The following is a 12,398-nucleotide window of genomic DNA, read 5'->3' on the forward strand; positions in this document are numbered from 1 at the left end:
TTCTCAGATACCAAACTGACTGGTCTGTAATGCCTTGGATCCTCATTTTTCCCTTTTTGGAAGGTAGGAACATTTTTCCTATCTTTGGGCATCTGACATTTCATCCATTCCCCAGGATTCTTCAAAGATGGTAAATAAAGGTTTGCTCAGACCACCGGCAAATTCATTGCATATGCTGGAATCCCATCATCTGACCTTGGAGGTTTAAACTCAGTCAAAAGAAACAGGTATTGTCATGATCATGTTTCCATCAATAGCATTCCTTTCTCTTCATCTCACTCCTGACTATTGCCGGATAGAACATAGAGGCTCTTGTTGGAAATAGCAGAGCCAAAAAAGGATTTGAAGAGTTCCACCGAGTTGTAGTTACTTGTTAGCATTTGCTGCCTTCTTTGAACAACTGGTATACTGATTTTTTTCTTTTTAGTTTCAATATATTTGCAGTAACTCTTTTGGTTTTTTAAGCATCCTTTGCCACTTTCAGCTGATTCTGAGTGTAATATGGGTCTTCTGATGCCATTTCTACATTTCTGTGCTCTGACATACAGTACAGTGTAATAGATGCTCTGTTTATAATGGGAACATAAGCTCTACACTTTTAACTACACCTATAACTGCAAGAAAGGTAGGATATGCTGGAAAGGAGATTTTTTTCAGCAACCAGTACCTATAAAGCTGCAGCTTCCAGCAGCTGTCGTATTGGTTGAGCCAAAAGTCCTGCTTGAACATGCACAGATTCTCAACATCGTCCTTTGGTTCCCATGCATATGATATATGGCTTTTTTTTTAAAAAAAGAAAAGAAATCAGTTCTTTCTTGACTGCTAATCCTTTGAAAGAGAGCATCAGTGATGGCATCTCCTCCCTCACATTCTCCCCATGCTAATTGCCTACTTGCTGGTCAATTTCGTATACCCATCGTATCAACCAACAACATCATAATCTCGTAAGTTTCACAGTTCTGATGGGAAACTAGCTGAAATATGGTGACTGCCATATATTTGCTGGTACTTACTGATTGCCTCCAAGGAGTATAATCTTATACTCTAAGCACTATAATCCATAGGGGAAGGGTGCCTCTCCAAGGACACCCGCCAAAGCCACTGAGATATTTACATAGCATGTACACCTAAGTGGTGGGTGCAAAGTTGACAGCTGTCTCACTGCCTCAGGGAATGTTAGGGCTAGTCCTGAAAAGTCTAACTATTCCCAGGAAGGCTAAATGTTCAAGTTTCAGAGTTGGGAAGCCAAAATATTAAAGGTTCATTTTGCAGAAAAGAAACATTTAAGAGTGGATTTTTTTCTCTTTGCTTGAAACCCCAACATTTTATAGTCACTAATTAGTAGACCTTACCGGGAGGAAAATGGGAAGTCTCTGAACTGCAGATCGAAACATATAATTCCTACATTTAGAGAAAGGAGAGAAAATGAAAATATTTCAGCATTTAGGTTCTTTTGAAACAACACTAGTTTTAGTAAAAATTGGGGATTTTAATTTTATCTGCATCTCAATGGATTAAGGCTTCTTCTTTGTCAATGTACAGAACATAGGCTCCTATGCCTCTGGGTACAGTCCAGCATATGCAAAGGAGCCCTTGAACGGCCTTTACCAACCTCACTCCCAACTCAATCTTCTTCAAAACCTTTTTCAGGAAGATCCACCTTGCCCTCTTAATGGCCGTCTCCCAAATGGCTAAAGCTGAGAGAGGCTGTGTCGTAGAGATTTGAATCTTGGACCAACTTAAGAAGATTCAAGTTCAAAACATCCTCTTCTGCTAAGCTTGGTGGGTAATGAGGTAGGATATGAATTGTGTCCATGTTTGTATGCAGGTGTCTGCTATGAAAACGTTTTGTTTAGGAAGCCTTAATGGTTTTAAAACTGAATTGATTTTAATTTGTATTGAATTTTTTTATTGCTAGTTGTTTTAATAGCTGTATTGTATTGTACTGTTTTAATAATTAGCTTTTATTGCATTGGTTTTAACTTGGGAAATCCATTGCCAGGGATCATTTGAAAGTGTTGGAAATCAGTTGAGGCCAAAGTTACTTTAACATCAGCATTTAACCTCTTTTTAACTCCAGCATATTTCCAGGCTATTGACCTGTAACTCTTTTCTCACCATCCAGCTGAAGTCAAGTGGAGGGAAATGATGACTAAGGCCATCCTAGAATAATGATGAGACTTAAAGGAAGGTCCAGGCCTACAGTCAAGAGAAATTATGTTGAACTGATTGTTATAAGCTACATAGATGTAACTTCATAAAGTTACAACTGCAACTGGCATGTGTACATGTAATTATTTTTAAAGTAGACAAATACATACTAAATTCCATTCCTTGATCTTTCATCCACGAAAGAGCCTGGCTTTAATAATATGCCAGAATAGTTGGCGATCCAAGGCCCAGTGTTGCTGGAGACGTGTGTCTGTGACTCCCCAGAGCATTCTAGGACCAGCCCTTCCTCCTTGTGGTAAGTCTATAATCCACCTTTAACCCAAACATGCCTTTGAAAATCTGTATTTTTCCCAACTATTTATATGGTGATGCAGTTTATTTTTCCAACTCATCACAGTAAGGTGAGCAGAGTAAGACAAGGATAGACAACCAACTGCCTGTCAGATGTTTGGATGACTCTTTCCATTATTTTCAACCACTAGTCCTTCTGGCTGGGCTTATGAGAGGTACAGTCCCAAAAATCTGGAAGGCAGTACGTGGCCTTCCCCCTGTAACAGACCGTCATGGCAAGATGAACAATTGCTCTGACCACTTCTTTTTCTTCTTGCCACTTCTTTTAGCACCCCTGTCTCTTGCTGACTTTTTGCATCACCCTCAGAGAAAATGAAAGGCATCTATCCAACAAGACAGGATCTTGAAAAAGGATAATCTTTTATGAAAATCAGCAAGAATCTATTCTGGCCTCTGGCCACAATGCTCTGGCCTCAGACAAGGGATATGCTACCGCTTGGAAATGCAGCCAAAATGAAGAAATATACTGTAAAGACTTCACATGCCAAAATAATCTGTTTAAAAAGAAAACTAGATTAGAAAGTATACTTACTTAGTTGGAAAAGTGGGAACTGGAGGAGGGAAAAGATTATACTGTCCAGGATCAGTGTTTATATTCTGTGGGGAATCAAAAGTACATTATGCAAATATAAGAAATCAGATTTTGTTTTATAGTCTAATTTATTGCTCAGTTGATTAATTTTTCCAAGAGATCAATTCTGCATTGTCTTCCTTGCCTTGGCACGGTTGTTAGATACACCAACAGACTGCTATACTTGGGTGCAAGTGTGGAATCACTTTTCCCCTTATCTTCAAACATTCTTTGCAAATAGGAAACTGATATGGCAGTCTAAGGGCAGGGTTTTTTTCCCCCTAAGATCCTAATTTTCTATTTGCAGACAGATTTTACTTGGAGAAGTAGGGTGAAGTTATATTCACCGTACGCAATCAGAAGTGCTACAATTCAGTCTACCATCTAGACATTTTACATTTCGGTTCTCAATGCCCTAAAATTTTAAGATCCCACAAGATTCTTCATTACTTTGGTTCTTCGAATGTTGACTAGGAATTAGCAAGCTTGCTGTGTGGAATCTTATTATATATCTTATCAACTGCACTGGTCTCCCATAGCATCTGCCAATTAAGTCCTGCAGGGTTGGCATGCTCTGGGTTCCTTCAATTAAACAATGTCATCTTTTGGGACCCCTGAAGTCCACCTTCTCGGTAGCAGCACTTACCCTCTGAAACTAGGCTCTCCCCCCCCCCAGATCCAGATGGTCCCCATTCTGCTGTTGCTCAGAAGAGCCATGAGGCCTAGCTCTTCAACTAGGCCTTTCATGAGGGAAAATGAGACCCCTTGCTTCATTGAACTTGCCATCTTTTATCTTTATCTTTTATCTTTTACTGTTATTGTAGTTTCTTTGTTTGGTTGTTGTGAGCCACCCAGAGTCGTTGAAGAGCCAGGTGGCATACAAGTTTAATAGATGATGATGATGATGATGATGATGATGATGATGATGATGATGATGATGATGAGTCGCACAGTCAGCCAGATGTTTACTGGATTTGGCATTTTTATCCACCTATCGAGGCCTTCCCAAGGACCTGGGATAGGCAGATGTTGTTGTTTGATGGTGTTAAAGGTATCGTGGCAGGATATTAGCTGTTCCAAGTAAAGCTGCCTTTTGCAATTGATTGGTAGTGATTTTTTCAACAAGGGCATGACAAAGTAGCAACCATGGTGCATTGGAATATCTGCAAGAAATACCATTTGCCTGCAAGCAAGAACTGGTGGGACCACAAAACTGACAAAGTAATAGAAAATGAAGAAGCTAAAGTGCTCTGGGTCTTTAGAATTCAAACAGACAAGCACCTGCCACACAACACCCCAGACTTAACAATTGTTGATAAGAAAGACAAAAAAGTCTGGATGGTGGACATTGCAATACCTGGAGACAGCAGAATAGAAGAGAAAGAACTGGAGAAAATCACAAAATACAAAGACCTGCAAATAGAAGTAGAACAACTGTGGCAAGCAAAGATAGTACCAATGGTTACAGCTATTATTATTATTATTATTATTATTATTATTATTATTATTATTATTATTCTAAGGTGCTGGCTACAACTTCTTCCAAGATTCTCCATTCCATTTCTAACTCTCTCTCTGGTTTTCCATTCCCCACTCCTCATTCTTTCCCACCATTTGATGGCCATTAAACCCACTCAGAATGATTTGCCATTGGGGTATGAGACAGAATCAGGAGGATATTATTACTGGTAGGCCCTGAGACATCCAAAACCGTATTTTGCCTATGTACCTTTTTCCTTATAGTAACAATTATTAATTGTTATAGATCCTCATTCCTGGCTTCCTTTTACCTTATCTCTGAAGACTGAATAGTTGCTTTGCCTTGAGGTACTCTTAAAGGAATAAGTAGCATTTTTTTTCTGTGCCATTTCCACAAATGAAGGAGGATTGTACAAAGTATTTGGCAAGGTCAAATCAGGCAGTTGTTCATAGATGGACGCTCTCTTTCTCCCTTCACTTTTAAAATTATAGGTCGCTTTCACTGGGTTCAGCTGAGCATCTTCAAGAAAATCTCGAACTGGGTAAAAGCCTGGGATTGGGGTTGGCTAGTAGAAGGAAAGAAAGCATATATAACATGTTTTGCATATCTGAAGAGATAAATGTGGATTTCAGCTGAGACTGAGAAACCCTGCCCTAGACTGATCAATCTTGGTACCCCAGGGAAATTCACAGCACCTACGGTGTAGCTATGGTCCTCTTGCAGGGAATAATAGCAAATAGAGTCCAACTCTTCTAAAGGACAGTTTAGTTGGAGACACATTTCACTTATGGGCTGATAATTTACTTAGATAACCCAGCACTTCTTATTTCATTGCATTTCCTTTAAAAATTCAAGGACTTAACACAGAGAAATACAGCATCTAAATGTTATTGTTAAGTATTCAGACATCCCACAGTATCTGTGGCTCAATTCATGTATATGGCTTAGATGACAAGAAAAACAGTTTTATTCAGTTATTTTCAGAAACCGAGGGGGGGGGGTTGCTGCTTTAATCTTTTCAGTTTTACTACTTTATACAGTGATAGAAAAATCTGTTGCTGATTTATGTCAGTTTTGCATGTCCTTGTACGTCCCGTACCTGCATATTTTTCCATTTTTGTCCATTTTTAAAAAAAAACAACCCAGAAAAATTCTATTTTAAATAGTTTTGTAGAGTTTCTCTTTTCATACATAAGAGAATGCTTCACCCAAGCTAGTCTGGTAAACTAACTTCAGAATGCAGTGTTCTTATTGGAGGAGAGAAGCATTCTTCATATCTGTAGCTATATAATTTTCTTCAAACTATTGTAACTCAGCCTCTTTGGCATTTGGCTGTCTTAGGCCCCGGATGTCTGTCCCGAAGTCCTGTTCTGTCCTGACAGTCCCATTGCTTGTGCAAAATGGACTTCACTACTAACTATATCCCAGATTCGTTTACTGTCTATTGCCATGTTCTGCATCATGAAAGTAAATAGATTGCTTCTATATTTAAGAATATATTGAAATTTACTGTATTGAGTGGATTTGAGATTTCTTCAGTTAAAAAATCCGTAGTAAAAAGTTCATTCTCACATTAATTCTTTGCTGAAGCTGGGCCACAGGCTGTGAACTGCCCAATCCCTAGTGTGGGCAATACAGACATCTCAGTGAAAAGTGTTCTGCAAGGGATGGGGCGGTGAGAGCAAGTCTTCTATTTTCAGTGATTCATAGGAGTACATAGAATAGAAGAAGAGCCACGCTAGAGCATCTCAAGGACTAATTCGTCCAAAATTCTGTGCTCACAGAACTAGATACCTCTGGGAATGTGACTGCAATTGTCTAAGAATAATTCGCAATTGGCTTTCCTTAATCTCGTGCCTTCCAGATATGTTAGGTTACAATTATCAGAATTCCAGGCTATCATGGCTAGTTTTGGGAACTGTAGGACATCAGGTTGGAGAAGGCTGTTCAAAAGATATCACCTGATATCCCCAAATTTTATCTCATTCAAAAACGAGAATACAAAACTATTAAATAAATTCACTTGTCGTAATTGCCCTAGTTCCCAAATTGGAATATAGTACTATAACTTGCAATGTTTTGGTGGCTATACAAATCAAATAAATAAATAAACAGTTATGTTTGTAATTTGAGAGCACAACATTAAGAATAAATAAATATTATACATACCCGTAATAATTCTCTCCACCATGTTTCTCTTCTTTGGTCTGATACATTTTCATTTTCTGCTACCTAGAAAAAAAACAGGATTGTTAAAGAATGACTTCAGGTGAAAGTGAGCAACTTAATATTTCTGCAGAAAAAAATAAAAATAAAATGGTTTCATATTTAGAATAGAAGTAGCTTTAGCACCTAGCCATACATGGCTGATCTCTGAAAAATCTATGCAAGGTGACAATCTGATTAGAACTTGAATGGGAATCAACCAGGAAATCAAGGGTTGTAGGGCTAGATTGAGAACTTGAAAAATTGCCTGGAAGAAGAAATTGGCAGAACACTTCTGTATTGCTGCCAAGAAAACTACAAGGATGTCTCCAGGAAGTCACCAGGAGTCCAACTTGAGGAAATGTTTAGCTTTACCATACATTTAAAATATTTAATCTTACAAGAGAAAATATAACAGAGATAAGATAGCTGTAGAGCATTTACTGAAGAACGTTTGCTTGATCTACTGCCTGAGATGCTGCCAACCATGCTCTCCCTCTGAGTTTTTTTTAGCTTATTATTGCATTGCATCAGCAATAGTTGTCTATGACATCACAATCCATGTGCTAAGGATTTGAGCATTCTTATTCGGAAGAAGGAGATATAAGCATCTGGGAACAAAGAGTAGCTTCAGATAAAGAACTGAGAGAGGGTTTTAAAAACTGGTTTCTGCTTCCAAATTGATAAATATACCTTGTTTATAAGCCTCTTAAAAAGAGTTTGTGCAGGGTTTTGCTTTTTTTTTTCCTTCATAAACCTGTAAAAGATGTCAATCAGAAGGAACAGTTGGACAAAAAAAATACCTGTTCATTAGGACAGAAAAACTATCCCTCCCCCAGTGGCCTTCTAAAATGAGACAAATTGAGCATGTTTAAACCCTGTTCTGTCTAGCCCTAAGGAACTCTGTTCTGTTCTTGTAGTAAATTGGCTGGCTTGCAAGTCCTGTTTTCAGAAGTGGTACTAAAATATGTAGATAAATAGGCACTGATGCAATAGCATGCTTGATCCAATCAGAGGCTAGCCCATTCAAATCTGTTCAGCTGTGCTTCTGGCAGCATGTAGACACACTAAGGAGATCAAAATCACCATCTGGGGAACACGGAGGCCCCACCAACTTTCTTCAAAAAGTGTCTATTATTCCATGATCCTTGCTCAGGAGACTATTGAGGTTTTATGACCCCCCTAGCCATTTCCCATTTGCCAGAAACAGCAATAAGTGAAGCTTGGGCTAGGGCTGCAAAAATTCAGATGACCACTAAATGGCAGCAAAGAGTTTTTCTATATCTCTTTGCTGCCCTCTCGTGGTTGCCAAAGTGTTTACAAAGCTCAGTTGGCTCCATCTTTGGGAACTGCAGCTAATTGGTGTTTTAGAGATATGGTATGTGCTGCCAGGACTGGCAATGATTTTGATAATAGGGAAGCTTGGTTTCTCAAGCACTATTTTCTCCAACTTTTTCCCATGGAGGAAAGTGTTATAAACTAGACAAACAGATAAAAGATTAGGATGAGGCCCTAATTGGTCTGGTGATCAAACTTTTTTTAAAAAGGCATATAATAATGACAATGGTAGATTTCAGCTGATATCTGCTGGATATCTAACTTTGCCAAGAATCAGAGATCCCACAAATGCTATCCTACCTTGGCAACATCATTTGTTAGAAGCTCAAAGAAGTAACAAGGGAAGTCTGCTATACCATACCTAAACCTTACCAACAGGAAGAAATTAGTTGAAGAAGTGAAGGTGATCAGAAATGAGAGAAAGTGTCCTTGTTATCCTTGAGTTTGTGCTATCAAAAGTAGTGAGAATAGAGGAGAATCAAACTTGCATACTAGATTTCAGAAAAGTGGATTTTAGTAACTCAGATAGAAGGTAGTCATCCAATGGCTTGACATTCTGAAGGAGAAAACTGGGAAGGATGGGAAATTCTGCAAAATGGGCCATTGAAGGTATAATCACAAAGAAAAATGGGAGAAATCTAAAGACATGTGTGAATAAACACAGAGTTTCCAAAATGCTGAAAAGAAAAAGGGACATATATAGAAAACAGCAGGAATGTATAACCAAAGAAGAAAACAAGAAGAAGTTGGCAGAAACTAAAGCGCAGAATGAGTTGAGACTTAACATGCCATTACATAATCATGCAAATGCCCCAATTACATGCTTGTGTCAGAACATTTGACACATGTATATAAATCCCAGCATTTGAGTGATTATGTAATCACACATGGCATCATTCCCTCTGCTCCTCCCTGCAGATGTTGTAATGGTATGTGGGAATGACCTTGGGACAGGAAGGAGAGTGGCAGATGGGACAACCGGCATGTAAAAGATTTCTCAACTCACAGAAGGGTGGGGGGGATGGCATGGGAAACATTTCAGAAGGGACCCTCCCTAGTTTTCTGGAGAATAAAAGGAAAGGAGGGGAGAAATACTTTCAGTCTTGCAAGTTTCTGTTAATGTAACCTTAGATAGAGCTAGTACCCCTGGTTGTGCTTCTTGTCTGGATTACCTTGCAGGGCTAACAGATGCCCACACCAGCCTGGGCTTGTCACAAATAAGTCACACTATCTCTTTTTTGACAGAGTTACTGGGGAAACACTATGGATATAGAGTATCTTGACCTCTGAAAAGCATTTGGGCTAATCCCCGTCTCTCTCAATTCTAAGAAGGCAATGGGAAATCATTTCTGAAACCCTTACAAGAAAACATGGACTTGCCCATGTACTACCCAAGAATCAAGATTAACTCTAACCTGCTCCCCCAAAAGAGGATTAGATGATATAATTGTATTGGCTGAATGACTGCACCCAAAGAATACTCATAAATGGTTCCACACCACTTCAAAAGTTGTATCAAATGGAGCATCACAAGACAAAGTCCTGGGAATTGTGCTATTCAACACTTCTATTAATGACCTGGATTAAGAGATTGAGGGGATGATTATCAAACTGGAAGGTGGCACAAAAGCAAAGGAGCAGCTAACACTTTAGGGAAAAAAAGAAAAGATTCAAAAAGATCTAAATAGACTTGAGCAATGGGCCAAAATGAATAGAATGACATTTAACAGGGACAAATATGAAGTTTTACATCTAAGGAAAAAAATGAAAGGCACAAATATATGGGAGAGACCTGGTATGGCAGGAAAACTTGGAAAAAGAATCTAGGTACTATAGTAGATAGCAAGTTGAGCTGGACCAACAGTGTAAGCAGAGTCCACATCATATGTAATTGTCCCATTTGGCTCTGCCTTGGTCAGGCTCCAACTGGAATAGTTTCCAGTACTTGGCACCGCAATTCTCAACAGTGAAAAAAACACAAACTGGGCAAAGTTCAGAGGAGAACTACCAAGGTAGTGAGGGGACTGGAACCAAATCCTATGAGGAACAGTTAGAGGAACTAGATATATTCAGCCTGAAGAAGAGAAGACAGATGAGATATGACAGCAGTCTTCAGGTATCCAGATGGCTGTCAAAAGGAGAGGAGGCAACTCTGTCACCCCACAGAGTCAGTCAGGACCAGAACCAGTGAGCTGAAACAACAGGGAAGTAGATTCAGGTTAGATATTAGGATGACTTTCCTGATGGTAATAGCTGTCAATCAGTGGAACAGATTGCTTTACACATGGTTCAGCAACTGCTAGATAGCCATATATCCAAAATGCCTTAGGAGATCCTAAGGCATTTCACTAGATGATCTTTTAAGTTCTTTTCAACTCTTGATTCTATGAGTAGACATATTTTTGCCTGTGTTTAGGTGTTCCCAAGATATATGGAGTTAGCCTAACCCTGTTTGTGACTGGATCCGTTGGGGTTACATTTAATTTCCAGGGGGAGGGGAAGTTAAATGATTGGGCCAATTCACCTATTTTTGGTATCCCACACGTGGTACCTCCCCCCACTAATTTAGTTAAAGTGGGTTGTGAGAACATGGCTGTAGACTCACACATTTTACACACACACACACACACACACATGCACGCACAGTGTTATATATTTCAAGTCAGAAACTTTGTAACAATCACATTTTAATTATCCCTTCTATTGATTTAATATTAGCATCCACCTTCCATAACAATAGCCTCGCATTTACATGGATAACTTGTTAGTTGTTGCTATTAACCCCCCTCTTCCACATCCAAAGTCTGTTGAAATGGATTAAGGGGAGAGTGATCCCATAAACTTATAGTGAATGAAGGGCTTTGCATTTTTAGTTATCATGCTGCGTATTGCCAAGTACAAAACACTGGTATGCCAAAAGACAGGTGACAATACTTTCCATTCCCCATCCTCTGCACACTTTTTTAATGGTCAGGAAGGTAAATTAAAGTGTTAGATTGAAACTAGTATTTTTATTTTCTAAGAATGCCTTTGGAACGTCAGGACCAGAGATGATATTGGAAACAGCAGCAGTGAAGGATGTACTGTGCTTTAGATAAATGGCAAATTGTCACTTATTTGGAATTACTGTAATAGAATCTATTTTTAAAAGCAAATAGGGCTCTGGTGGATGCATAGCATTGGGGACTGCAGTTCTGCAATCATTGATTCACCATAATAGATTCATGTGAACCATACCACGAATATCAAAATGGTTAGAATACTTTAATAATTGAGTGGCTATGAAGATCCATCCATGGAAGTAGATAATTTTTTTGTATGCAATGTGACAGTAGTTTTATTCTTCTAATAGAACCAAGGTCCCCAGTGTTTCTATCATGGGACTTCTGATGTCTGCTGAACACCGTTAGTGCTCACCAATTTCCTATCCTTTCTGCTCCATCCTACATCTTTTAAAAACCTCTTTGAAGACAACAAAAATGTCATGTAAATCAAAGGTGTGCACTGTTGCTAGAAAAAGGGCAAAGTTAAGCAGGGTAGTAGGGAAAGGTTGGCAAGTAATACTGTGACTTGATGCTTCCTAATTGGTTGCATTTTCCATGGCTAAACGTTCTGCTTAAGTGCCCACTTGTTCTTACAATTCTGTTTCAACAGATATCCTTAGCTTTTTTGGCCGGTGGGACTGTATGGAATCACCTCTGGTCCTGACACAGTTCCAAAGGCATTCTTAGAAAATAAAAATACTAGCTTCAACCTAACACTTTAATTTACCTTCCTGCCCATTAAAAAAGTTTATACAGAGGATAGGGGTGGAAAGTATTGTCACCCAGTCTTTTGGCATACCAGTTTTGTACTTAGCAATAGGTAGCATAACTATTTTCTGAGACATGTAACAAATTTAGAAAAAATCCCATGTGCCCATTGATCCAGAAAGTTATAAATTTCCTGTGGAACACAGTCCTAGTGGAAGCAAAATGCATCACTCACACTCTTTTCCTGAGAATTTGTAGCCAATTCACCCTTTCGTCTTAAGAAGCGGCCACCAATCATTTTTACTTCTTGGTCTTTACGTATCGTGGTGAAGGTTTGTTTTGCAGGAGAGAAACATTATGCCTCTCTGCTCCTGACCTGTGGCATGTCTACATCATTCTGTATCGAAGTGGATGTGCTGGTCAGCCTTTTAAAGAAAGGGGGACACAAATGCCCTTTACTCCTTTCATCTTTTAGCTGCTAGGCAGTATCACTATCACAATTGTGATGCCATGTATTAACTTCCAATCA

At 39.0% G+C, this 12,398-nt stretch overlaps 1 protein-coding gene across 1 annotated transcript in view; it reads right to left on the bottom strand.

The window, feature by feature from the left end:
• The window catches only part of STPG4 (sperm-tail PG-rich repeat containing 4), a 30,416-nt gene extending 18,249 nt beyond the window's left edge, over nt 1-12,167 (bottom strand). The window contains exons 1-5 of the mRNA XM_025169803.2: nt 12,105-12,167; nt 6,744-6,806; nt 4,885-5,139; nt 3,056-3,120; nt 1,353-1,401 (exon numbers count right to left, since the gene is read on the bottom strand). Coding sequence (XP_025025571.1) covers nt 1,353-1,401; nt 3,056-3,120; nt 4,885-5,139; nt 6,744-6,806; nt 12,105-12,167 — 495 coding nt within the window. The remainder of the gene's footprint in view (nt 1-1,352; nt 1,402-3,055; nt 3,121-4,884; nt 5,140-6,743; nt 6,807-12,104) is intronic.
• Between the last annotated feature and the right edge of the window lie 231 nt (nt 12,168-12,398).

The sequence above is a fragment of the Python bivittatus genome, unplaced genomic scaffold (genome assembly GCF_059951505.1).
Source record: "Python bivittatus isolate LINGU-HERP-01145 unplaced genomic scaffold, Pbiv_v1 ctg000020_np1212, whole genome shotgun sequence".
Classification (NCBI taxonomy): domain Eukaryota; kingdom Metazoa; phylum Chordata; class Lepidosauria; order Squamata; family Pythonidae; genus Python; species Python bivittatus.